This window comes from Rhinolophus sinicus, linkage group LG07 (assembly GCF_036562045.2).
Source record: "Rhinolophus sinicus isolate RSC01 linkage group LG07, ASM3656204v1, whole genome shotgun sequence".
Classification (NCBI taxonomy): domain Eukaryota; kingdom Metazoa; phylum Chordata; class Mammalia; order Chiroptera; family Rhinolophidae; genus Rhinolophus; species Rhinolophus sinicus.
The window spans coordinates 3,941,853-3,967,314 of NC_133757.1; the positions used below are offsets into that span (position 1 = coordinate 3,941,853).

The 25,462-nt window shown below is 51.3% G+C and overlaps 1 protein-coding gene across 2 annotated transcripts in view; it reads right to left on the minus strand.

The window, feature by feature from the left end:
- Positions 1-4,111: 4,111 nt before the first annotated feature.
- Positions 4,112-25,462, minus strand: part of DOCK1 (dedicator of cytokinesis 1) — a 444,845-nt gene continuing 423,494 nt past the window's right edge. For both annotated transcript variants that reach the window (XM_019728239.2, XM_019728238.2), the window contains exons 48-52: positions 18,527-18,672; positions 14,252-14,450; positions 10,882-11,035; positions 9,456-9,607; positions 4,112-5,283 (exon numbers count right to left, since the gene is read on the minus strand). In XM_019728239.2, coding sequence (XP_019583798.2) covers positions 5,188-5,283; positions 9,456-9,607; positions 10,882-11,035; positions 14,252-14,450; positions 18,527-18,672 — 747 coding nt within the window. In that variant the 3' untranslated portion in view covers positions 4,112-5,187. The remainder of the gene's footprint in view (positions 5,284-9,455; positions 9,608-10,881; positions 11,036-14,251; positions 14,451-18,526; positions 18,673-25,462) is intronic.

Genomic DNA, 25,462 nt, shown 5'->3' on the forward strand with positions numbered 1-25,462 from the left:
GGAGGGGCTGGGGCTGGCCTCCTGGCCCCTCCTGGGGGCACCTCTCTCTCCCTGCCCACCCCCAACAAGAATATCATGGACTCTGATGATGAAGTCACAAACCCAAAGCCCAGGGCTACTTCTGAGTGTGGTCGGTGGCTCTGTGGAAGACGCTCAATTTTAGGAAACCCTGCAGCCGTACCTTCCATTTCCCTCCAGTCTTTTGCAGAGCAAGTACACCCACCTGCCCTCACCTGTGGGAAACTGGTCCTTTCTCCCTCCTATTGCATTTGGCTCTGATACCCATGGTGCCTCTGTTGGCTTGTCCCCAGTGTGGGCACCTACCTGGCTTTGTCCCCAATAAAGGACTAAGCTGTCCAGGAAGGATGGGAAGGGGGAGGAAGAGAAAGAGGAGCTGAGCTTAGAATTCTGCCTCCATCTTGGAAAACCCAGATCCTGCTAATAAAGGAGAGGACCTTGAGTCCTTGCCAGCAATTCATCCCCCACCCTACCAAAGAAATCCACGTGAAGGTCTAAGAAGGAATCAAATGCCACCCGAATAGCTGTGATGAGGAGCAAGTCTACTTGGTGAGATATTGTGGGGCGCCCCAGGTTCTTTCCCTCTGGCTTCTTTAGGGCTGTACTCCACTCAAAGGCTTACCAAGCCGACAAGCGAAGCTTTGCCTGTGGCCAAAGGTCCTTTCCTGTAAGTGCAGCCAAAGGTCATCAGGGCATCATGGGTGAGGGGAAGTCTGGCTGATGGTGCCTTCTCAGGCAGGGCCCCCAGCAACAGAGAACCCATGTGCCCTTGAGCACTTACAGTCCCTGACATGCCCTGGCAATCGCAATCCAGGATGTGCTCTGGAGTGTCTGTCAAGTTCACTTGGATACACTGCAGCCCTCACAGCATCCACGCTGGCTTTTGTCAGCCATGCTTCTTCATGCTCCACCATACTCCATGCTTCACCACACGCCATCATTCTCAGCCATGCTCTACCATTTCCCACCATGCTCCCTGATGCTCCATGCTTCTCCACCATGCTCCCTCATGCTTCATCAAGATCCCAGGGACTCCATTCAAAGGCAAACTTTACATGGCGGCTGGTGGGTCCTCTGGCCCTTAACACTGGCCAGGGACACAGGACAGAGCCCAGGGTGTTCCCAATGGGCTAGAAGCATAGGCAGTCCCCCTGTGGAGGCTGCCCAGCTCCCCGGCCTCCTGCAGCATGCTCCTCTACCCTGGCCTCTCCCGCAGGTCTTCCTTCAAAGTCCCTTCAAAGGGGCTCCCTCTTCTGTCGGGGGGTTGTGTGTGCTGTGTCTGCTACTGGAACGCTCTCCATTCCCTGACTGCCCTCCCCTATCTGCCCAATTCTACTCATTCTCCAGGCATCCCCAGAAGTCTGTGCTAAAGGCCCCTCTCGTCCACGCTGGTGCTCACCACACATGGCCTGCAACAAACCGAACCCTACTCGGCTGTCGGCTTGTCCATCCCTCACTAGACGCTGAGCTCCAAGAAGACAGGCCTGTATCTGTGTCTCTTTCCCCAGGTGCCTGGCAAAGCACTTGGCAGGTAGCTGTCGACACCTTCTCGATGTCTTATAAAACGGCACACCTAGTTAAGAGAAAGGATAAAGAACAGATGAAATTCAGCACTTTCTAATATTGAACATAAACATTAATTGGCAGCAACAGTTAAACAGGTGGCAATAGATGAGCAAAGCTAAAGCAGACCAGGACATGAGGACACGATGCTCAGAACCTGGAAAGCGGACGGCGATTCCTTCCTAGGGGCAGCAGACGGCAGGACTGAGCTTTGCTGGGGGCTACAGTTCCGTCAGTCCCCGCCTTCCCTTTTATTCCTGGGCCACTGTATTTCGACCATTGGAGGACCTGGCTGAAGCAGCTGCTTCTTTGTGATGGTGGGACAAACTGGGACACCGATTTTAGCTTATTTAGGAGCCAACAGTTATTTGCCCAGCAGGTTTCCAGTTAAGTTTCTCTGAGCCATCAACAACCAAACACATATTTAAATAATTCAGAAAGGACAAATTGGCAAAAAAAAAAAAAGTAAATGACCCCAAACAGACTTTAAAAGTAAGTAAATTAGTAAAAAGTAATTAGAGATAAAACTAAAAAGAAAAAGTTAAAATCCATTCCACCAAGAAAGACTTCAGTGAATATGAAAGATAAAACCCGACACTAGAATCCAGAGCCAAAGATAATGAAAAAGATCAAATCTTTACATAAAAGAACAATCTTAGCATCGATTAAAAAATAATTTCTTCAAATACGAGGAAGCAATCTTCAAGCACCAAGGGTGGTTTTTAAATAAGAAAAAGATTTTCCTACTTATTAAATCTAGGTTATATACTATCTTCTTTCATAAAGATTTGAGGAAAGCACATATTAAATTGGGTAGTTAAAATAAAGATGAATTTGTAATAGATCAGAAAGCATTTTGGAAGGCAGAAGAATAAAACCAAAATTTGTGTGAGAGATCAATTTGACTTTGAGCTTCCTGGCAACAAAAGCAAAAACAGAGCATAAGCCCCGCATCATTCCTGTTTTACTGCATGCATTCTCAACAAGGCCATTTTATCCCTAAGGGAATGAAAACTACTTCCTGGGCACACAAAAAATCTTAGTTTGTTAACGTAAGAAGCACAGATATACGTAACGTACATATAGCTACACAGTATGTCTATACTATTAAAATTTCATGATGAGGAATGATTAGAAAAAAATGCCTAAAAGACTCCTTGGGAGGCAATAGTGAAAAAAGGTTGAGAAACACTGTTTCTGATTAAATGGAATATATCTGCATCCAGAGAGGTAAGCTGTGTCCCCGGGTCATCATTCCAGAAGGAATGTCTCCAGAAGACACTTGATAACACAAAGGTCAGTTTCTCCTGATTCATTTTGCAGTAAAACCTTGATTTAAAAGGTGAAGAAATTTTGTGTCTGTACAGTTTGAAGTTCACTCATTTGTGGATATATTTGCATATTTATAACTTATACTAGGAAATCTCTGTAATATGTAAAGTGTGTCAAGTTTTTCCTGCCTAACCATTGTGTTTTCTGCGTACATTCCAGCTCTAGACACCAGGCTGGGGTTCCTGGAACTTGTTGGGGGAGGGGGGAACCCCACCAGAGTGTGGGGTGTGGAGATTATCCGGGGGGACTTTCTGGAGGAGGCTGGGGTGTAGGGGAGAACTAGAACCCGGATGCCATTCCAGGATAAACACTACCATTTTTCCACAGGGCCAGGAACTATTTTACAATTTTTGGTGACAGCTCATGCAACGTGAAATGCTGACTATCCAAAAATTATCCACTGCCAGGGGGTGGCCTCTCACGTGCTCTTCCAGGTTGGCATGCTGATGCAATTGTTTTAGGCTTGTGGACAATAACCAATTTCTCACGTACTTGATTGACAGGGAGTGAATATTTATCTTGGTCAAAGAGCAAGGATTCACAGAGAAAAAATATTCTATATCCACACGTGTCTAAAATGTCCTGGGGATGGAATGGATACTTACGAGGACGAATAAACGGGGGACAGCGACTGAAGGAGAGAAGGGTCCTGCGGGCCTCGGGTTCTGCGGCAGCCTCTGCGAGGCCCAGTTAGAGGAGGCAGAGACGCCCATCCTTGCAGTTTCAACAGGGACATGCTTGGAAGAAACACAGGAGAGCAAACGTGCTTTACCTGAAACACAGGACCCCTTCGTGGTTTCTTGCTACTGAAGGTCCAGCGAAAGCTCTGAAGTCTGACGCGTCTCCAGTTATATAACAGATCCCAGGAAACAAAGCGCTCTCTCAGATTAGCTCCTGAAAAGGCTACAAGGAGGCAGAAAGAAGTGCAGGCAGGAGCCGCGGTCGGATTGAGGGGAGGGCCCCAGGAAGGGAGGCTCTGCCTGCTCTGCGGACACGCAGAGGGACATGCAGAGGGACATGGGTGGTGTCCATCTGGGGCCCAAATCAGAGACAATTTAAAGCGAGATGACTAAGAATGGTGTTGGAAGAGGTCGTGCACACATCTAAATGGGGATCGCAAAGCTCCTTGAGAAAGCAGAAAGAGCTGCATTTGTATTTCACACCAAAGGACGGAAACACAGTATCTCAGACACTGGGAGTCTTTTTAAATAACATTTTATTTTTTATTGTCAATGATTAACTTTGAGCCTATTAGAAGAGTATCATGATTATACTGAATAAAAAAATATAGATGATAGAATACAAACAGGTTATACGAAGTTAGTTTTTAAAAATCATTGTCCACCAACATTTTCAGTATTTCAGAGCTTTGAAAGAAAAAGATCAAAACTTAATTTGCTTTTTTTTTTTTTACATTTCCAGCAGTTAAAAATTAAGAACATACATTGGCAGTCATTTGCAGACACCTATTACAATAAATGGAAGGACCACAAAGACGAAAATGAGTTCTAAAGACAATCACATATACACACTTCTGTACAAAAAGAGAACAAGAATTTACCCAATTAAAACCATCTCTTGTGGTCTATGTATTCTTTTTTAAAAAGGAAAGAAAAGTGATCTTCCTTTACTCATAGTTATTTTTCCACTTGATCCAGTATTTTTAATCGTGTTTCCACTGCATAAATTAGTAACTGTTCAGTAGCTGAGAAATGTCCTACTTTAAATTATACCAGAGGAAATCAGGAGCCTCCCTGAAAGCGTTGACCTTAATTGCCCGATGCAGGTTGAAGAGACATTCAACCAACAAAAAGTCACACCATCAGCCACAGTGGGGAGGGTCTGGTAAAACGTTCTGCGCGTGTAAGCTGGGGACGGGCTCTGAGAAGGGGAGCGTTCAGAAGCTTGGTGGCCATGCAGTTCTCAAGGGGCTTGGATGGCCTAACCTCTTCTACGATGCTCAACGCGGCTCAGCTGCTCTGTGCTAACGTGTCATTTGGCACAAAAAGAAAGGGCTTTTGGGCAAGACTCAGGCTCTCACAAGGAGGACACACTTTTGATCAACACAACGGTACGTGCCAGCCCCATATCCACCTTGCTCCCTGATACTAAGGGCCATGCGCTCCAAGGCTGAAAACCAGCTCCTTTTAAGGAAAGGCAATTGCACTAAATGTCAGACATCACAGCCCCAATGAGGTAAACGACAGACACAGAAAGGCACACGGAGGGAGAGGAAGGACGGCAGCTTGCTCCTTCCAGCCCGTCCTGCCGCGCTCACTGCACGATCCCGGAGTCCACAGATGTCTGCTTGCGCGTCGTCTTTGGAGGGGGAGGAGGCGGGGTTTTGCTGGGCAGTGGAGGTGGCAGGTGCTAGAAGACACGAATATGAGGGAGACGTCACATTACTGATGCTCTGACAGGAAGGAAATGGTCTCCAGGTGGAGTCTGTCCTGTCAAGATGGCGGGGCGCAGGGGGAGTTCACGTGTTAACGTGCAACCCTGGGGGGGCTGCCCTCTCCACGTGACCTGGGGTCTGCTCATGACTGGGCTGCTGCATCTCTGATGAAGTGATTTTCACAAAGCACTTCAGAGGTCTGCACAGCGCTGAGAAGTGTAACCACTGGTATGGCACTTTCAAATCCAGGTGCCACTGTTTTAGGGGCCTCTAGAGATTGACTGTTTTCAGAACTAGGCAGTTTAAATGGTCAAGAGCAAGTGAATATGGGCAAAGCAGGACCCAGGCCACCCAGACAGCCTGGCGGGGCCCCAGTGAGCCTTCCTCAGTGAGGACCCGTGGGTTCCTCCTTGTGTCCCTGAAAACGCCCCTAAATTGTTCAGGGACAAACCAGTCCTTGGAGAGGCTCCCCAGGGGGGGCGAGAGGACCCCTTTGCTCTCGGAACTGGAAAGGCCACATGAGCTAGGCCATGCGGGGGCAGCTGCAGCCACCTGGCAAGTGACCAATTTACAGGCAGTTTTTTATCCAGTTGCTTCTGAAACTGCAAACAGAGGCAGATAAACAAGGTGAGGGGGTTGTTTAAACTCGTCATGAGGGAAACCCCATATGTAAAGAATGGTGCAGCTGTGTCTCAATAAAAATTTATTTGTAAGAACAGGTGGCAGGCTGCATTTGGCCCGTGGGCCAGAGTCTGCCTTAGATTCCCAAGAATGAATTTACAACTGTAAGGGTGATAGAACAAAGCCCTGTTTAATGGACCTGCCAGGTGTGAAGGACTGAGGATGGCTTGTTGCCCTCTTCTTTCGGCACCTGGCACCATCACAGACACCTGACATGCAGGAGATGTAACTGCTGTTTACCTAACCAGGTAGGTAAATGAGTGAGCCAGCGAGTGAACGGATGAATGAATGAATGAATGAATGAATGAGCAGGTGAATGAAGGAAGAAGTGAACAATGAGTAAATGGACAGATGAACAAATGGACAGAGCCGGGTAAGTGGACGCACGCCATAGGGAGAACAAACCGGAATGAAATCAGAGCATCATCATTTTTAAAAGCCTCTCAGGGGAGGGTGACATTAGCTCAATGTGAGAAAAGTTTCAAGGTCAGAACATCCAGGCAGCAGTCTCTCACTCATCACGCACACTTCCTCCCCATGTGCAGACAAGTGAATACGAAAATGACCCAGTGCTTAACAGAGAGAAGAGAATACATGTGGAAAAACAGAACTGATATAATGATATTTAGAGATTATAAAAAGGGAAGTAAACACGTAGACTTTAAATCAGTAAGAAGGGTTAAAAGAAACACCTACCTGGAGGTCAGATAAGATGGTTATTTGCTTACATGTGGTGCAAACCCTGACAGTGCTTTTTATTTTCCTTTTTCATCATGCAGGCAGCAGACTTAAGCTTTGATTGCCCAGGCACGCACTTCCAAGATGGCTTAGTGAATAAACACACCCACTAGATGAAGAGCCAGGCCACCTCCTCCCACGGAGGCCCCTTTGTTTTAGAGCTCTTGGTGGATTTCAGTAACTGACCATTTGGGCCACTTGTCTTTTCCTCTTCTCACTCTTATGTTTCAAAGTCACCAATGAGGAGTGAGCCCACTGCAACCCTAGGTCCCAGCCTGGACCCTCGGAAAAGCAGAACCCAGGCTCCTGCATTGTGCACTCTCGACCCGCGACCTTCCTGTGTGGTTGTGCTGGGTGATGTCCAGGTTCTGTGAGTAACAAACCTTTATTTTATTTTCCATTTCCTGATGGTTACTGCTGAATGGTGTCTTGTCATCGTAAGAACCACTAGGGTTGGTCCAACCACCTGGTATTTGACAGGCTGACACCCGCACAGAACACGTGTGAAAGCCAGAGACAGGTCAAAGGTGAGCAACTGAGGGCCAGGCCATGCAGTCAGATACAGACACCCTTTATGCTAAATATGAGCATGGCAGGTTTATCGCTAATAAGCAACATGCTAGCCCACATTACTGGTGGGCAAAGCATTTTGAAAGAAATGACAGCTTACAGTGGCAACAGCTAGAGATACAAGCCCACGGCTGATCAATGGGCATGAAGGCAGAATCAATGACCTCCCACGGCACAGGAACGATCGTTACCCTACAGCGGCTCTCAGGGTCTGCGCAGAGGGAGGCCCCCCCAGACACGCAACTACTTCCAACTAATTAAGACGTACTAACCATGGCCGTGTCACCTGAACGCATGCTCATGCTGAAGGTAAATCAAATAAGAAACAAATAGCAAAGAGACTTGGGAAATTAATCTAATCAAATCACAACCCCTTTGTAAATGGAGCCAGAGTTTATAGGTACTGGTCCCAACAGCACTGGTATCAATAACAGAATGATTTACCAGAGAAACTGAGTTGATACAATGTTGCCCATGAGCTGATTTGTAACAAAAACAGACTTGTTCCTACTTCCACCATCAGAATTCTCAGTTCACAGCTGTAGGGAGACCTGCGGGACAGTTGTGCTTTTCCAATAAAATAAAGACATGAAAATAAAGATGTGGCTGGTCAACTCAGCTGCTAGGAAAACAACACCCCATCCAATCGATGTTCTCCTTTTGTTTGAACTTGTAGTCTTGAGTTTCTGTAGTTGCAACAATAATTCCAGCTCCCTGAGAAGCCATCATTAGGTAACTTGTCCCTTCTCCAGGGCTACTTCCCCATCACGGCATCTTTAGGGACAGAGGGCCGATCTAAAAGGCACTGCAGCCTCAAGGACACCTGTCCCTTCAGCATCAAAGACGAAGTCCCCTGCTTGCTTGGTTTTCTTATATGAGAGGAATAAATCAAATATATAGGACCATAAATAAATCCCCTCTCTCTTCCACTCCTTTCACAAGAAAAGAGATCATAAACTTACAGAACACTCAGTGAAAATATCTCCCTAAAAAGAAGAAGAAAAGGTGTGTAGGATTTATATTGTTTTTTAATGGGAGAAAGCACGCTTTGCAGTTAAGAAAAAAAAATCACAGCCCTGTGACAAGCTCACATGTTCGACGTCCCACAGTTCTCTTGCCATGTAATCGCTTTTCTGAGGCTTCTCGCCGCACAGATGTGAAGGAGGATATTTCAGTTTTCACACTGGGCTGATTGAAGTTTATACAGATGCACCTGGAGTCGGCCCTCCCAACCCTCCTTGGTGATTTCCCGGATGCCCGCCCCTCCACGCAGAGGCTGACCTCTGCACACAGCTGGGCCAGTGAACAACTAGAACCTGTCTGGCAGCAGCCTGGAGATCCAGGAGAGAACCACCGTGGATCTCAAAACAATGTTTCTGGAACTGTCAATGGGTAACAGAGATCCTGGTTTCATGCATTTTAAGACTTAGCTAATGTTTGCAGTAGCAGGCAGAGGCCACTGAGCAATGAGCACATCACACAAGATTAACGACTAAAACAAGTGTCCAAGGGGTACCAGCCTCGGGGACCCAGTGCTGACGAGGGTTAGAGCTGGCTGCTCATGCTTGTGGCAGCCAACACCCCAAATCTAAATGGGGGTGGTTTCAGGGAGGCACAGCTGGGGGCGTGTGGCCTCGGGAAACTGGGGTTTGCCCTGATTGGAGCCAACTCGTGCTTCTCCTTTGCAGATTCTCCGTGAGGTGAGGGCCTGTCCTCACTGGGAAGTGGCCAGTGTGAGGGTACTGCCATCTGGAGGAACTGCTGGGACAAGGGCTTCTCAGGGGCCAGCTGGGTATCTGATTGAGGCGGGCCTCCATGCAGCGTGACATTGGCCAGCTGCTTTAAAAAGTCAGACAAACCTCTTCATAGAAAAGGTACATTTCAAAATCAACTTTCACAAGAATTGCACCTCAACTGGAATGACCCCCAAGGTCATGGGGTCGCCCTCCAATCCAGCATCAGGAACTGCGCTCCCCCTTCCCGAGGCCACCTCTGGATGTGGATATCTATGCAGTGATAACGACAGAAGCACAGACAGTGCAGAGCTGTGATCGCTGTGACCCCTTTTCTCAAAATCAAAGCTAGGCTAGACCAAAGGAGATGCGTTAACATCCGGAAGGAGGGCTTTGGATTCTGCGGAGGGAAAGCCCTGACTTACCCTCTGGTGAGGAGGAGGGGGTGGGGGCGTCGCAGAAGCCATTGCGTCCTGCTTTTCCATCAGGTTCCCATAATCTGCCGTGCTGCCTTTCAGAGGCAGAGGGGGTGGGACCTCAGCCGCATCCATCGCTGTCATGCCATTCAGCTCCAAACCTGGAAAACCGGGATGGATTTAAAATCAGACCCACGTCCCCACTGGGTGTGAACACATATGTGGCCGCTTCATGTTCTCTCTGGAAGCGGGGAACGGAAAGGAGGCAGAAATGCTTGTCAGCGGGGCAGAGAAGGTAGAGGGCAGGGGCTCCCCTCCTAGGACAAGGCATGACCTAGAAAGAGAACCTCAAGGACCATAAGGCAGCTAAAACCAGAGCGTGAAGGAGGCGCCAATCCACTGTAACAATAGCCATGTCACCCTGGGTCCCTTCTGTCCCTCCCTCCCTGGCACCTCACCAGGACAGGTCTGCCTGCTGTTTCGGAAGCCCCACCAGGACTGTCCCCAGCCTCCCGCAGTCATCACCTGGAGCTTCACTACACCTGGGGAGCTCCGGCTACTCACGCAGCGCACAACCCGCCACCCGCCTTTCAAAGCTCCCTCACAGGAAGGCCCAGGCCTGCAGGCAATGACGCTATTAGCAGCAGCGGGCACGGTGGCTGTTGCTTTAAATAGGCCAAGGGACGTACAATTGATTTTTAAAGTAAACTGAAAAAGTGGCCCTTTGCAAACGGGGAACAGTCATTAACATAGCATATTTTCTCAGCCCTTGTTGAGACTCTTATAAATAATTTGTTTTCCTTTTATGTTAAAGGGAAGAAAACTGACATTTTTGCTGACAGGCCCCTTTTAGAGTTTTCCCGATGATCCACATGATGAAAAAACCCTTCATTAGGAAAAGGCTTCCTGGGAAGAGTTGTGTCAATTTACAAGGAAGTCTTGCCGTGGAATCCAGGGGAGCGAGGAGAAGGCCTGTGACTGAATGACTGCCCTCACGCTTGGTTGGCTGGTTATTTTTATTGTGGTAAAATGTATATAACCCCACATTTGCCACTCAACCATTTTAAGTGTACACACCAGTGGCATTTATTATATTCATAATGAGCGACTGTCACCACTATCTATTTCCCTTTTTGATCGCCCCAAACACAAAGCCTCTACCCATAAGTCAATGCTCCTCCTCTCACCCCCTCCTCTTGCCCCGACGTGCGCAGGCGGTTTTGAGAGCCTGGGTGGGCCCCACGCTTTTCGTTTAGGGAGCTCGGGAGCCCAGGACTGAGGTCTGGCCTGATGTGCGGAAGTCCCCAGGGGGCTCCTGGAAACGCTCCATCTGCTGCAACGGGAGGAAGTGGGTCTAATTTATAGGCTTCAAGCAAGTGGGGAGTTACATGCGGGACAGTGGCCTGAATTCAAATGTGGAGAATGTGTCACTTACTGGACTGCAAACTGAAACTCAGCTTGGCCCGTGGCGTGACTGGAGGGGGTGTTTGCTGGGAGGACGGTGACGTCGGGGACACTGAGAAGCGCCTCTCACTTCCGATGACGTTGATGACCTGGCTCTTGGGCCTCTGGGGCCTCAGGGGACTTATCTATATTGGAAGGACAGAAAGAGCGGAGTTAGTATCTGTCATGGGCCAAGTTGTGTCACCTCAAAGTCCGTAGGTTGCACTTCTAACCCCCAGGACCAGTGAGCGTGCCTTTATTTTGGAAACAGGGCCTTAGCAGATGAAGTTAAGATGAGGTCAGTAGGGTGACCCTAACCCATGTGACTGGTATCTTTATGAAAAGGGAAATCTGGGCACAGACACATGTGCACAGAAGGAACGACACCTGAACATGAAGGCAGAGATCAGGTGATGCTTCCAGAGGCCAGGGGACCCCAAAGACGGCCAGCGAACCCCCAGAAGCTGGGGGAGAGGCCTGGCATAGTCTCCCTCCCAGACCGCAGAAGGAGCCAACCCTGCTGCCGCCTTGACCTCGGACTTCCTGTGAGACACTGCAGTCCTGCTCTTTGCGGCACCAGTTAGTCGTACCCTGTTGCAGCAGCCCGGCCGGTTTGTTCCATCAGGAAATTTTATTCACATATTTCTTACAACTTGGTCTCAGATCATTAGGCCTTGGGGATCACAAGAAATTCCAAACTACTCTGAGGTAGGAGCAATTACAAATGCTATTCACCAGTGGAAAAGGAGGGATCCAGATATCGACCCCCCTAGGTGGGGAAGGGGCTCGGGGCTGGGTCCCTATGGCCCGATTGCTGGCCTGTGGGGTGGGTCCTGCTGGCTGGGCCAACGGCAGAGCAGGGGGGCTGAGACGTGTGCCCTCTGAGTGGCCTGCAAGGGCAGCGCTCACGTGGACACTGCTGAGGCTGAAAGGGGAGGAGGAAGGTTTAAGCCCTTCAGTGACGGGGTGTGTGAGGGGACACAGGCTGGCCGCCAGACCTCTGCCATGCTGATGGAGCAGCCCCAGAGAGCAGGAGTCAGGGCTTCCCTAACTGCTGTGGGGCTCTGGGGAGGCGTGGCCACGCTCGGGGCTCTCCATGGGAGAATGTGAGTGCGAATGGCCACAGAGCTTCAGGGGTTGTTCAGGTGCTGCTCCTGTCCTTCCTATCCTTCCAGTCCCACCCCATAAGGGCCCTTTGTGAGGACTCTGAGAGCACAGGATGTGTGACCCTGAGATGCTCAGTGCACCTGGAGGGCACCGCAGGCTCCGAGAGGCTCAGCTAAATGCCATGAAATTGTTGAGGATGCAAATCACGTAGGAAGCTAAGCCAGCCCCATAAAGTGACCAAAGAAAACCTCTGCAGGGGCTCAGGGAGGCTGCAGGGAGGCAAAGAGCAGTGGCCGCCCCAGAGGCCCCCGGGGCACTACAGGCACTGGCCTCGCCTCAGCGAAGAGGGCTGCTGCCTCTGCTCCAGTAAACCCCCCTGCAGGGGGCCCCCACCTGCTGGGCCCTCCCATGGCTCACAGGGGCCTGTGTAGGAACTGCAGGTGCCTAACTACCTACAGACCTTGCAGGACCTGTCACCGCAGGAGAAGGCCCCTCTGTGGACAGACAGGCAGCTGGGCTGGAGCAAGAACAGTAGGCATGCCCCCAGCAAGAGGTCGGGGGTGCTGGCTCCTGGGGCCGCAGCTGTGGTCATTCTGAGACTCCTCCAAGGCCACGGGAGGTCACAGCTCTGTGCACTGACCCTGGTGCGATCCTCCAGATTTGCTGAGGGTACCTGGGCCAGCTGTGGGAGGCCCACTTTGTGCTGAGCTCAGCCCATATTTGCTAGTGTCCTCGCAGGCCAACTGGGCCACAGCGGGGAGGGACAGAACTGGCATTGCAATGGCCAAGTGCCTAGGGCGCCCTCTGACTGCTTTTCACACACCTTAGTTGTGATGAGCTCTGCCACTTGGCTCAATGTCCGAGACCCTCTGTTTCAACAGCTTAAGTCCAAACATACTGAGACTTGCAGTGTCTGGCACTTAGTAAATATCAAAACACCTTTCTGTTAACACCCTCACCCAGTTACGATGCCTTGAGACGTGAGGGGTATATCCTGGGCTTGAGAGCAGGGGACCTCGGCCAGTCCTAGCAAGGTCACTAGCACTCCAGCTTTCCAGCATCGTGAACAGAGAATGTGGGGGGTTCACAGACACTCCTCATTGCACGGCATTCACGCCAGCCGCCGGCCGTCCTCCCCTGAGCCCTGGCACTCCTGGCCAGCATCACACTGCAGTGAAACACCACGGCCAGCCGCAGGCAGAGCTGCGTCCAGCGGCCTCAAAAGGGCAGCGGTGGCTCTCAGGTCTGCCTTTTGCCTCTGGACAGCCGAGAACATGTGAGCGCTGGTGCGAGGGGCACAGTCTGGATGAAACACAGCCTCTGCTGTTCAAGATACAAACAAGCTGCGGGGTGTGTCCTGTTCAAAGGTGGTCGCACCGGAGCGCTGTGATCAAGCAACCCTTCAGTCACAGCCAGGACAGGTCACGGGCCCCTGGCCACCACAGACACACGCCCATCTGTTTCTAGGGGCGGTGGCTCTGAAGCCGACAGCCTGTGACAGCCTCCTCTTCGTCTTGCTCCCAGTCTACAAGTGGCACTTTCTGAGTAAACTTTACCCCAGAGGCTCTCGGTGCTGCATTCTTGCCCTCAGATTGCAAAGGCTGCCGTGTGCTTCAGGGAGAAGCAGTGCCCTGATCCCCGCCGTGGGACAGAGCACACAGAGCGTGAACCAGTTTCCCTGGGATCCGTCTTTAATGTCAACTAAGCAGCACGTGTCACGTTAAGTCCCCGAAAGTCCTTCTGAAAGATGGCTGGCGAGATCTAAGTGAGCAGCGGATGCAGCCTGCAGGGCCACAGGGGATGGTGCTGCTGGCGGAGCCCAGTGGGAAGGGCGGGGGAAGGATGTCTGCTGGCACTGAGGACAGTTTTCTGACAACAAAGCATTCCTGCTCATCTCTGGACATGTCAGGACGTGTACTGGCAACAGGTCCAGCCTCGCTGCAGGGACTACGAATGTGGGGATCCTGGGGAGGAACCCCCCACTCCCCAGGGCCCCCACTCCTGCCCCTGCCCCTTCGGAATGGAGGATGGTGCCAGCCAAGCATCTTGCGGGAAAAGCTTCACTCCGTGCCTTCCCATGCCCATCAGCATCGGGTTATGTGAGGGGAGGGCTGAGGGGGACCCCAGATTGTCCAGTGACTATTTTATGGCAAAGGCAGTGAACTCTATCCACAGCCACATTGGCTGCCTGCGGAGCAAAGGTGGGTCCCAGCAGCTACCACAGCGCTGGGAGGGGGGTGTTGCTGGGAAATTACCGTCTCTGACAGGATCACAGCCTCTGACTGCTGCAGGGGGTTGTCGGCCGCTTTCAGCTCCTTGTCGAATGTCTCCTGATGCTTGCTGTTCCTCTTCTCCTTCTTCTTCTCCTTCTTCTCCTTCTCCGGGTCGTCCTTGTCCAGTTTGTCCTGGGACCTGGAGTGCATTTTCTTTGGCAGGAGGGGCTCCAGGGCAAACCTAAAGGAAACAGTTGTTTAAAGCACTGACATCTTCAGAAGAGAACGACTGCTTGTCACCCGGAGACACGTGTAATGTCACTCCCAGAGAATCGAAGTGCTGACTGGGAACTGATGAATTTTACAGGGAAAGGAATGACTTTCAAAGAGAGGCCGGGGGAGACTCGCGATACGTACCAACCAACAGCAGTGCGTGGGCTGTGTTTGTGCCTCACTAACCACAAACTGAAAAAACCCCCACATTTCCAGGACGGCGGAGGAAAGGGGCGGCGGGGTGGGCAGGACAATGACATGCAGGGGCTCCTGCTGGTCTGTGATGGGGGCCTGGGATTTGGGGTATATTTCACAGGGAGTGCTCACTTTTCAGGGACGCCTACTGAAATATTCACAGATGCGACGGGGAGAAGTAGTCAGGCACTGATGGAAAGAAATTTCTGGTTTCTTGATTTGGACCAGGTTTCCGTGGCTAGTTTCTGATCACAGACGTGTGGGTTGCTTTAATATGAAAGCCCTTTGGCTGGCCCAGTTAGAAGTCAGCTGACTCCAGCTCACAGGTACGTACTGTACCGAGATGCCCTCAGCTTTCCAGCCAAGAACTGAGCTACGTACGCACTGAGGACCTGGGTCCTAGCTCTGCCACCTACTGGTGAGTCGCGACATTCTCTAAGCACTGTGGGCGGGCTGTCCCCGTCACAAGATGAAACCAGGACACCACCACCCTTTTGCCTACTGACACCAACAAGTGGGCACAAAAACAGGCACATGGTCAGTCTACTGAGTAAATTGATCGTAGACTAGTTTCTAAGGCACGTGTCACAGCCGAGTAGGCACAAACATCTGCATTCAATTGCGATTCACTATTTTAATCCAAGACTGGGGAGGGGGGCATTCTGCTTCTGTCCTACTAAGTCATACGAGGAGAGGGAAGAAACGGGTCCAATTCTAAGACTGCAATGTCATCCTCTGTATCAGGACAGAGGGAGGAGAGAGAGCCCACATGGAGAAAGGTGCAAAAATGGCTTTAAAACCTGACAGCATTCACTCATATGTAAAGTATTGTTATTATGAGGATCTTACATTTTCAAAGTACAGCATGTGAAACGGCAATCTATTCCAAAAGAGGTATGGTCGCTTCAAAGGAGTTACAGTCAGACAGTCATAGATGAGAAATAGCCTATATTGTGATTTCTGACAAATGTCTTTTGAACTGCGGGCTACACATCATTTCCATATGGTCAAGAGAAGCAGAAGAGGAAACCCAGAGCATTCGCACATGCTCCTTGCCCTCTAGCTGCCCAGTGAGCAGCAGTCCCCAAGCCTGGTGGCAGGGCAAACCCCAACCCTCACCAGGGGGACAGCCGGGACAGGAGCCCTGCCCCAGCCTACCCTTGGGGTCCCCACAATGCCCTTGGGACTGACTTGCTGGACCACCTGGGCAATACCTTGGCCTCTTCAAGGAGAGGCTGACTGCAAGAGAAGGAAACTAGAGAGCCACTCACATGTTCATCATAACTGGTTTCTTTTAAACTTATTTGTGAGAGAAACATTTGGAACAAAACCACTGCTCTGATTAAGGCCATTGCAGCCACCTAGCTCCCAGCGTGGGAGAGGTTAACACGGAAATCAACATTTAGATGGATTGTTTACAAGACGACCCTGCAAATAAATCCACTGGGGCTACAGGCTGAGAGCAAGTATTCTCTCCTACTGTTTGTCTCTGCCAGTAACACTGACAGGCAGCAGGATTCGTTGTTGTTAAGAACATACCATGTAAACAGCAACGGTACTGAATGCAGGTCTTGATTATCAGGAGCTGCTAACATGACTGAAGCAGAGACAGGCAGACATGATGCCCCTCCGAATGGAGGTGAAGTCGTCCTGGCTCCAAATCACACCTGAATCTGATCAAGGCTCTAGAAGCAACTACCCATCTGCCGGGAATATGGAGGACAGAGACACACATCAAACGACACGGGAGGGACGCAATCAGCAAACTCCAGACTACAGGGTAGGTGGCCTAGATTTTTCCCAAGGAATAAATTACAAGAAAAAGAAAAAAAGTGGAAAGAAATCTATTGATTCAAAGAGAATTAAAGAGACATATCAATCAACTGCAAGGTGAGAATCTTATTTGAATCAATTTCAAACCAATAAACTTTAAAAATATGACATTTATGACACAATTGGAAATGAACTCCAATAGCTTATGATAATATGGAATTACTGTTACTTTTTACGTGTGATAAATATCGTTTTTTCTTTTAAGTTCTTACCTTTTAGAAAATTCACACTGAAATATTTATGAATGAAATGATGGGATGTTTGAGACTTGCTTCAAAATAAGAGGGGGAAGGAGAGAGCGGGATACAGACCAAAATGAGATTGGCTAGGAGTTGATAAGAGTGGGTACAGGCCTCACGACAATATTCTGTCTACTTTGTCTATGCCTGAAAACTTTGCATAACAAAAACTCGCAAATGATGGATGAAATATACCAGTGTCAACTTTGATCAACCTGGACCTTTCCACCTGAATACACACAACTAATAAGTCAACACCCACTAGGTGCTAGAGAGTGTATCTGTTATATTAGAAGCAATAATACAAAATCTTCATGATTTTATTCTAGGTTTTGCAGAACTTGAGACAATGTAGGAAGAAGGGACTAGTGGATGTCATTCGACTTGGGGGGGAGACCTGCGCTGTGAACTACAGACAAGTGTACAAAGAACCACAACACGGGTTGAGTTTTAAATTTTTCACATTATGAGAAGCAACTGCCGACAGGAGGTGCTTTATTTGGCAGGTACCTGTGCCAGTTGAGACCAAAGCCTCATTTTCTCCATATTAGTCACACAGCTCGGGTAGGTAACCCCGAGAATGAACGAAAATCTGGACTCCACCAAAGACGCCTTCTAGGTCAGGATTAAACGAATTCCTCCCGGGGAGAAGTGTCCACACTCCTGTATTCACAAGTGCAGGACACCATTCTCCTGTCCACCACCTGCACACCCATTTGCACCCTCACCCCTTGTACTTGGAAATACAAAACCTTTTCGTAACTAGCCTGGGGCTTTCCTGGGGAGAAGCTCCATTAAATTTCTTTAGCACCCTTGTTCGAAGTGACAAGCACACATGATTTAAATACCTCTAAATTGAGAACTTCCATGTAGACTTGGCCTTGTGAGTAGCAGACACTGATAAAAATTACTGTTCAGAAAAAAATGTGGGTGTAGTTTCCAATTCTCCACCGGGCACATCGGCTGTTGCCAAAAAAAGGGGCGGACAGAGTTGAATGTCCCTTGGGTGCTCTGGAAGTTTGTGCCTGCATGCTGCTGCAGGAGCCAGGGCCTGGGGGACTGACAGGGTGATGGATTGTCCTCCAAATGGGGCCAGGCAAGCACTCAGCTGTGCAAATGCGACAATAAAACCATTAGAAGTTCTTCTCTGATGATTAAATTGCATGCCACAGTTTTTGTTTTTTTATCATAAGAACAAACTTTACATGTTTGCTACACAAAAGTACAACAAATGTCAGCATGGAGGTTCTCTTTGAACACTGAGCCAGTGCGAGAGCTCGTTCCCCGTTCCCCAGTCTGTTAGGTCGCCGTTCTCGTCTTAGTTGCCGTGTGCTTTCCGGTGCTCGAGAGCAAAAGTGGGCCTCCCAAGAAAGGTGGCTGTGCCAGCCTTCATGTGAGCCTGACTGTGTGTGACAGCCCTGCCCTGGTGCCACACCACGGAAGGGAGTCAGAGATGGAAAGTCCAGGTACCTGGCCAGCAAGCACACAGCACGCTTCTCCCAGGATACCTTGAACAGGACCGTACAGTCCCTGGAGGTTTTAAGATTTGATGGGAAACCTTAGGGAAAGTGCTACCCACAGAGAGAACTTCTTTCTCAAAAACTCACAAGACCCTGAAAGTCTTACTGGGTACGACATTCGTAAAGTCTTGGAGGGTCTCAGTTTACAGACAGTTTTGATTAAAAAAGAAAAAAATCCTCTCAGTTGTGATAAAAGAAATCCAGGGCCCCCTGTGAGCCCCCTCCCAGCCCTTCCCCTGATGCCGAGGCTGACTCACCCATCAGAGCCTGGCCTGGAAGGGGTGCTGTCCGACGACAAGGAGGACACGGAGGCCACCGACAGAGGCCGTGATGAAGACGGCATCGTGAAGGACCGCACCATGGACCGAGGACGGCTGCCTCTTCTGTCGTCCAGGCTTGAGGGCTGAGCGAGGGAGAGGGAGAGGAAGAAGGGGAAGGGGGGATGGGGGGAAGGGAGGGGGAGGGGGAGGGGGAGGGGAAGGGGAGACAGAGAGAGAGGCTTGTCTGATGTCTGCCCCAAAAGGCTTCCACCTGGCATGCCAGGCTCTTAGGGAACTAAGTGGTCTCAGCAGCCTGGAATCTAGACCAAAACTGCCCACACTTTTATGAACATGACATGTTCCTCCTGTTCAGAGTCGAAGACGAAAACAATGATGGTTTGGGGTTTTTTTGAAACCTTCCCCGATATTGTGAAAAATCCCAGAAAGAACTTCCTTGGCTTTAAAACAATTTTTAAATATAATTTTCTTTACCAACCACAGTGCCTCAACCTGTTGTTCCAAAGTCATCGAGTATATTGACCAGAAAATGTAACGTATGGAGAAACACCTAGGATGTGATGAAAAAATCTGCAAGATCTTTAGATGAGCTCCGTGTATCTCTGCATGCTGACAGCCGGGGCCGATCACCCAGGTGATGGACGTGACGCCTGAGCCTGTCCAGACCACAATGGTCTAGAGACCGGAACAGTGGGTGAGGGTCACCTCCTGCCAGGCAGAGGGCCGGTGATGCATTCTTGAGGAAAATGGTCTCTGGATGGAGTCTGCCATCCTCTCTGACATATTATGTATATCTCCAAAACAAGTGTCCCTGAAATATACCACATGTCAATCTGTAATTAGTTACATAATGCTGGTGTATGTTCCCCTGAGCCAGATGTCGGCACATCTGGGACTATAGCTGTGGCAGAAGCTCCTTGCTTTTACCTGAGGACAGGAAACCAAACGCCTACTGGGCGTTCCTCTCTGAGTGCCGTCAGCCGCCCCACCCCTCGGCCCCACACCACCAACGCTGGCGTCTCATGCAGCCAGTCACCTACAGGAGACCAGCGTGGGACCAAGGTGATTGATTACAGACTATATAACAGCACTTCCACGTCTGGAAAGTGGCCTGTTTCGTAAATGTGGTTTTTGCACATGAACTAGAATTTGATCTTGAATAAGAAAAGCTTCAAAACTGTGAAAGAACAGTATAAAGCAGGAGTTGGTAAGCTTTTTTTGTGAAGAGCTAGAGAATCAGTATTTTGGGCTTGCAGGCCGTAAGGTCTCTGTCCTCACGGCTCAATTCCACTGCTGTAGCATGAAAACAGTTACAGACAATAGAGAAATAAGTGATCATGGCTGCTTGCCAACAAAACTTTATTTACAAAAACAAGTGGGGGGCCATAGTTTGCATCCACTGGTTCAAAGCACTAGATCACCAGTGTGGGGCAGGTCTGCTGAGTCTTGGGGTCAGCACCGATCACGGCGCTATTGCATACACCCCTGGAGATGCCCACTGTCATTAATTAGCCTTTATGAGAAAACTGAAAAGGAAACGGTTCCTCACAGACTAGTCCAAAGTGTGAAAATGCTCCTAACACAATCTAGGGACTCAAAGCCTAGATTTCCTCTTCTCAGCCTTTCTGAAACAGTTTCAAGGGCAATCCAAGGCCTGCTCTCTGAAGTGTCCTCTTATCCAGCCTCTCGGCTGGGCCCTAGCAGCCTGTTTTGTGACCTGGTGTTCCTGACACTCCCAAGGGAGGGTCCTGCATGCTCCCCTGGGCCCGCCCCGGCCACCTCATCCATCACCCTGGGCATCACCTGCCCAACACAGCCATTCCTCTTTTCTCTGGCGTCTCTGTGGGTCTTGGATCCTCTTTATGCTTCGAATGAGATCTGCTGGCAGGCTCTTTCCAAATCCATGCTACCCCTTGCTATTTTGTCCACAGCAGCAGCTTCTGAGGACAGCTCACAGGTGGGGAGGCAGCACACACCAGGTGTCTGTCTTTCTGAACAGTCTTCTCAGCCAGCCTGCCCGCCTCACCCCTGCAACTGCCTGGGCTTGACTCCAACCCCATCCATTCTGGATCCAGGTGAGGGGCAGAATGGAAGGGAGCCAGCACCCCCTGCTCAGGTGACACTGTGGCTCGGAAATGCTGCCTCCACACTCTGTCACCTACTGGGCACGTGGAGACGCAGAGTGCAGGAAAATGCAGCTGAGCGCACAGTGGAGAAGAAACCTGCCCCGTCCAACGTTTGGGTGCTATGAGCCTTATTCCTACGAGCAACCAGCGTAATGGTTTCCATTTCTCTGATGAAATGATCTTCACAGCAGCCATGGGGACGTGAGCAGAGAGTGAGTGGCACACAGGACTCAGTCAGGCACCGGAGGTGGAGATGGCCAGTGAGCCCACTCCAGCTCCCGGGAGGCCCAGAACGCAGCCCTTGAACTTCCTGCTACTGACCACAAACAGCTGGCGATGTCCTTTGAAAGGCAACCTTGAATCTTGGTCAGGATGTGCACACACGGATTGGGAAGAATACAGGAAGGGGGACGAGGAGGGACAGAAGTGACTCTGGGGCCCCGGTCCGGAAGGGCACCGCTTGGGTGTGGCTGTGGGCTCTGCTGGGCCACTCGCCTCACAGTTCCTTCCTGACTGGGCCGCTCCTTTAGACAGTGAGGAATTAGGACTTTTCTTTTTCCATCTGAAGCAGTTAGTCTCGCCTCGTCCTGACAGGTGTAGCTCCAAGGCCGGGTCCCTGTGAATGAACCACTGTCCCCTTCTCCCAGCAGCAGGGCCCACAGGGTGCGGGGCAGTTGGAACAAGGCTAAAATTCTGGCTCTAGCGAATACGTGACCTCGCTCTACAGAATAAGGAACCACTCGGAGCCTCGGCGTCCTTCCGAACATAGGGAATAGTCATTCGGTCGGCGTGAGGATGAAATTAAATGACGCAGGTGAAGCCCTTAGGGCTTGGCACACTCTGATGGCAGCTTTCGTTGTCCCTGCGGTGTTATTCCTGTGGCCGGAGGCACAGCCCACTCAGCTCTCACAGGAGCGGCCGCCCCGCCCGTGGCTCTCTGGTCTCCAGGCTAAGCCGCCGTGCCTCCACCTTGACCCACGCCAGGTGCTTACTGCTCATGGAGTCATGCGCGGGGCGGTGAAGGTGCATTTAGCCACAGCGACCCGTGTTTTATGGGGAGGGTGAGAAGCAGGTACGTTCCCTAGTTTCCTGGACATGTTCCTTTCCAGATACTGCACTATGTCCACTGTGGATGGCAAACCCACAGGAGGTGACATGCTGGCCCCCAGGAGGGGGCTGTGAGGAGGTAGGTCTGGCGCGGGTGAGTGAGAGAGGTGAGGGCCAGCTGGGATGTTAGGGACCCAGCCCACGTCTCAGAGGCCATAGGGGGTGGACATGAGGGGACCTAAAGGACCGGTGATCAGTCAGGTCTGCATCTCTCACGGAGCCCTGGCCCCACGCCTGCTCTCAGGCCTTGTACGCCAACTCTTCTCCCTGGTGAAACATGCTTTTGAACTTGAGCATGTAGAACAGGAGGAGGGGAACTTCTCACCAAGGGAGGGGCTGTCAGCTCACCTGCCAGTCAGCGCCCCTCCCAGCAGCCTGTGAGGAACCCGGGTGCCACGGATCCCAGTCAGAAAACTACTGGAATGGATCCCTCTCACTGGCCACTGCTGAGGGAGGCCCAGAGAGGAGCACACCGGGAGGCAGGAGCCTCCTGAGGTGGCAAAAGGGGACAGGTGACACGCAGCATCCCCAGGGAGACCATGGCGGAATCTGGCATGAGGGATGGAGGGGACTCCCGGGCTTTCGCTTGGTGACCCGTGGGTAGGGTGCTGCCAGGTAAGGCAGGGGCCGGCCAGGTAAGGCAGGTGCCGGCCAGGTAAGGCAGGTGCCGGCCAGGTAAGGCAGGTGCCGGCCAGGTAAGGCAGGTGCCGGCCAGGTAAGGCAGGTGCCGGCCAGGTAAGGCAGGTGCCGGCCAGGTAAGGCAGGTGCCGGCCAGGTTAAGGTAGGTGCCGGCCAGGTAAGGCAGGTGCCGGCCAGGTAAGGCAGGTGCCGGCCAGGTAAGGCAGGTGCCGGCCAGGTAAGGCAGGTGCCGGCCAGGTTAAGGTAGGTGCTGCCAGGTAAGGCAGGTGCCGGCCAGGTAAGGTAGAGAAGGAAGATGGCGTACTCCACTGTGTGCACGTTGGGCTGACCGGCAGGAAGGGCACCCTGAAGTTTGCTGGGAGGCAGTCTAAGAGATGGGTCTGGAACTTATGAGAAGCTTGAGCTGAGCACCTGGATCAGGTGGCAGGTACAGTGACGAGGGCGGACAGAGGGAAGAACTCTCCAGGTTCCCCTGCTCCTCACCAGACTTGAAGGAAGAGGGGGATGAAGAACAGGATGGGAGATACGGAAATCTTCTTCACAAGCCTGAAGACAAACAAATACCTCCTGGGTGCCGAGGGGCCAGCGAAGGCAGAGGGGCTGGTGATGGACGCACTTGGGGCCTCCTCTCTGCGGATTGTGGGGTCGCACTCCTCATCCCTAAGTAGCAGGAGAAGCTGGGCTCCTGCGCTTTCCTCTGGGGAGTGGGGGTTCCTCACAGCACCAGGACTGGCAGGATGAAGGGCGAGCTGGAGCCGAGGGCCCGAGGGGCTGCCCGTGGTTTGAGAAGTCAGAGCGTGTCTGAGTCCTCGCCTTCTATAGCTTAGGCTGGCTCAGAAAAATGCACAAAATGGTTTATGTCCTTTCGATGGGGTTTTTATTCTCAAATCCATCTTTTTAAAAACAGGATGATACTATATTGCTTTTCAAAGTATTCTGAGATGTTTGCAAGTTTTCCAAGTAGGTAAGACGGGAAAGGCTCTCTCAGACTGCTCCTTATTGTCGCATTTCTCTGAGGACAGAGCATCTGCCTGTCCTTTGCCTGCTCACGGGAGCCTGGCTACACGGTCTGCTTCTCGGGTCCCAGGATGGAGGAGAGCTCAGGAGGGCAGTTTTAGGAGACAAGCACCCACAGGTGGGAAATGCACTCTCTGTTCTGTTCCTGGATCACTTCACCGTAAGCCTGTCCCACCACTAGCTGGGAGGGGGCCCTGGCTGCCCCCATAGAGAAGGTGGACCATGGTAGGGATGGTGGCTCCTCAGAGTGTGGTAGACATTGTGACTCACCAGCCAAGGACAGCTGCCTGGGAACAGGACAAACCTGTCCTTATGTGGGGAGACCCCCTGCCCCCCACACAACACCCCGCCTTCCTGCCCTTCATTCCTGAGCCTGGCAGAAGCACACACAGAAATACTGAACAGCAGTGGAGGAAGGGACATGAAGGATGGCTGGTGAGCAGGACAGGTTTCTGTCATTTCAAAATATACATTAAATGATCGACAGAAGAGGAAGCTTTTCACTTAGTCAGAAGACGTCGAGATTTCACAAGTGTTGATTTCTTAGAAAGAATTCAAAGTGGCGTCAAGCCTGGGGAGAGATGCATGGTGACGCGTCCCGAAACCCTTCTTGCCACTCGACTCCGATTGTGATGATTACAGGCGCCGAAGCCATCAGCGCTGCTCAGGGCTCTGACTCGCAGGAAAGGTGCTCCCAGGTGGCCCAGCAGGAGAGCACCTGGGCTCCCAAGCCGGTTCCCCTGCCGCCGCCGCCGCTGTGATGGCTGGCCCAGGCTCCTGCTGCTACGTGTTCAGACCAGAGCCCAGCAGTCGTGTGACTCCTGGCTTTGTCAGGCTCATTCCGGGCTGGGCCCAGGGCTCACCACGGCCGGCAGGGGTGGAGCAGATGGGAGAGCATGGGGTGCAGTCAGAGCCAAGAGAGCCCCGCTCAGGGAGAAGCCCAATCTCTTCTGTCTCCAACCCCATGGGCAAGAGAGGAAAAAGCGGCCGCGTAAATCATAGTTGTGATTAAAAGCACAGACTGGAGGCAGACTGACAGGCTTCAAACTCTGGGTCCTCCCCTTGCTGTCTCGTGACCTCGGGCCAGTGAACCTTCCTAAGTCCCCACTTCCCCAGCTGTAAAATGAGGATGACCACAGTGCCCCCCCCCCCCCCACAGCGTCACATGGATTCAGCAAGTTTATATTTGCAAAACACTTGGAAAGGTCCCTGGCATATGGTAAGCACTAAATTGGTGTTTGCTAAATACGATGCATGTATGAAAAAAAGTGAGTTCAACAGAGAACTTCAGAGAACAGTGGACAGGTGGAGCTGGGACAAAAAAGGAACCAAAACGGCACATGACGTTGCACACCTGGGTCTTTAGGAAGCAGAGAAAAGTGCCATGTTTACGGGAAGCACAGTGACTTCCCACAGCATGCGTCCCTTCTGCAGGCCCAGGGGAACCTGCACACAGCCCTCCACGCCAGCTGGCATGCGAGTCTCGTACACCAGCCGGGTCTCCCTGCCTCCTTGCGCCACACTGCCATTCATCTCTGAACAATGGGGAATGGGGGTCTCGAGCCATCTGCTATGCCAGACGTCTCCAGATTCCACGGGCAGTCAAGGTCAGACCTCACCCAGGCTCCCAGAGACCACGGGTAAGGATGGAAGTGCTGTTCTGAACTGCACGCCATCATGACGCTCTGATGAGTGGTCGGGCCTTGCCCCCACAGCTGCTACGACACGGCTCAGGAAGACATCTCAAGCCTGCCTTAGGCTTAAACTGTAAGGCAGTTTGCATCATTAAAAGTCACAAGAGGCTCTTCTGTCACGCTCCTGATCCCAGCCCTGGCTCAGAAACCTTCCACGAACTCCCAGCTAAAGCCCAGCTCTGCCCTTCATCCCAGAGCAGAGCCTTCGGCCCAGACCGGCACTCCAGGCTTTGGAGGTTGGTCAGGCACCTCTCTACCTCCTCCCTCCGACTCCTTTGTGTCCAATGCATGGCTGTGTCTGCTCTGGCCTGTGGCCTGCCATGCACACTCCT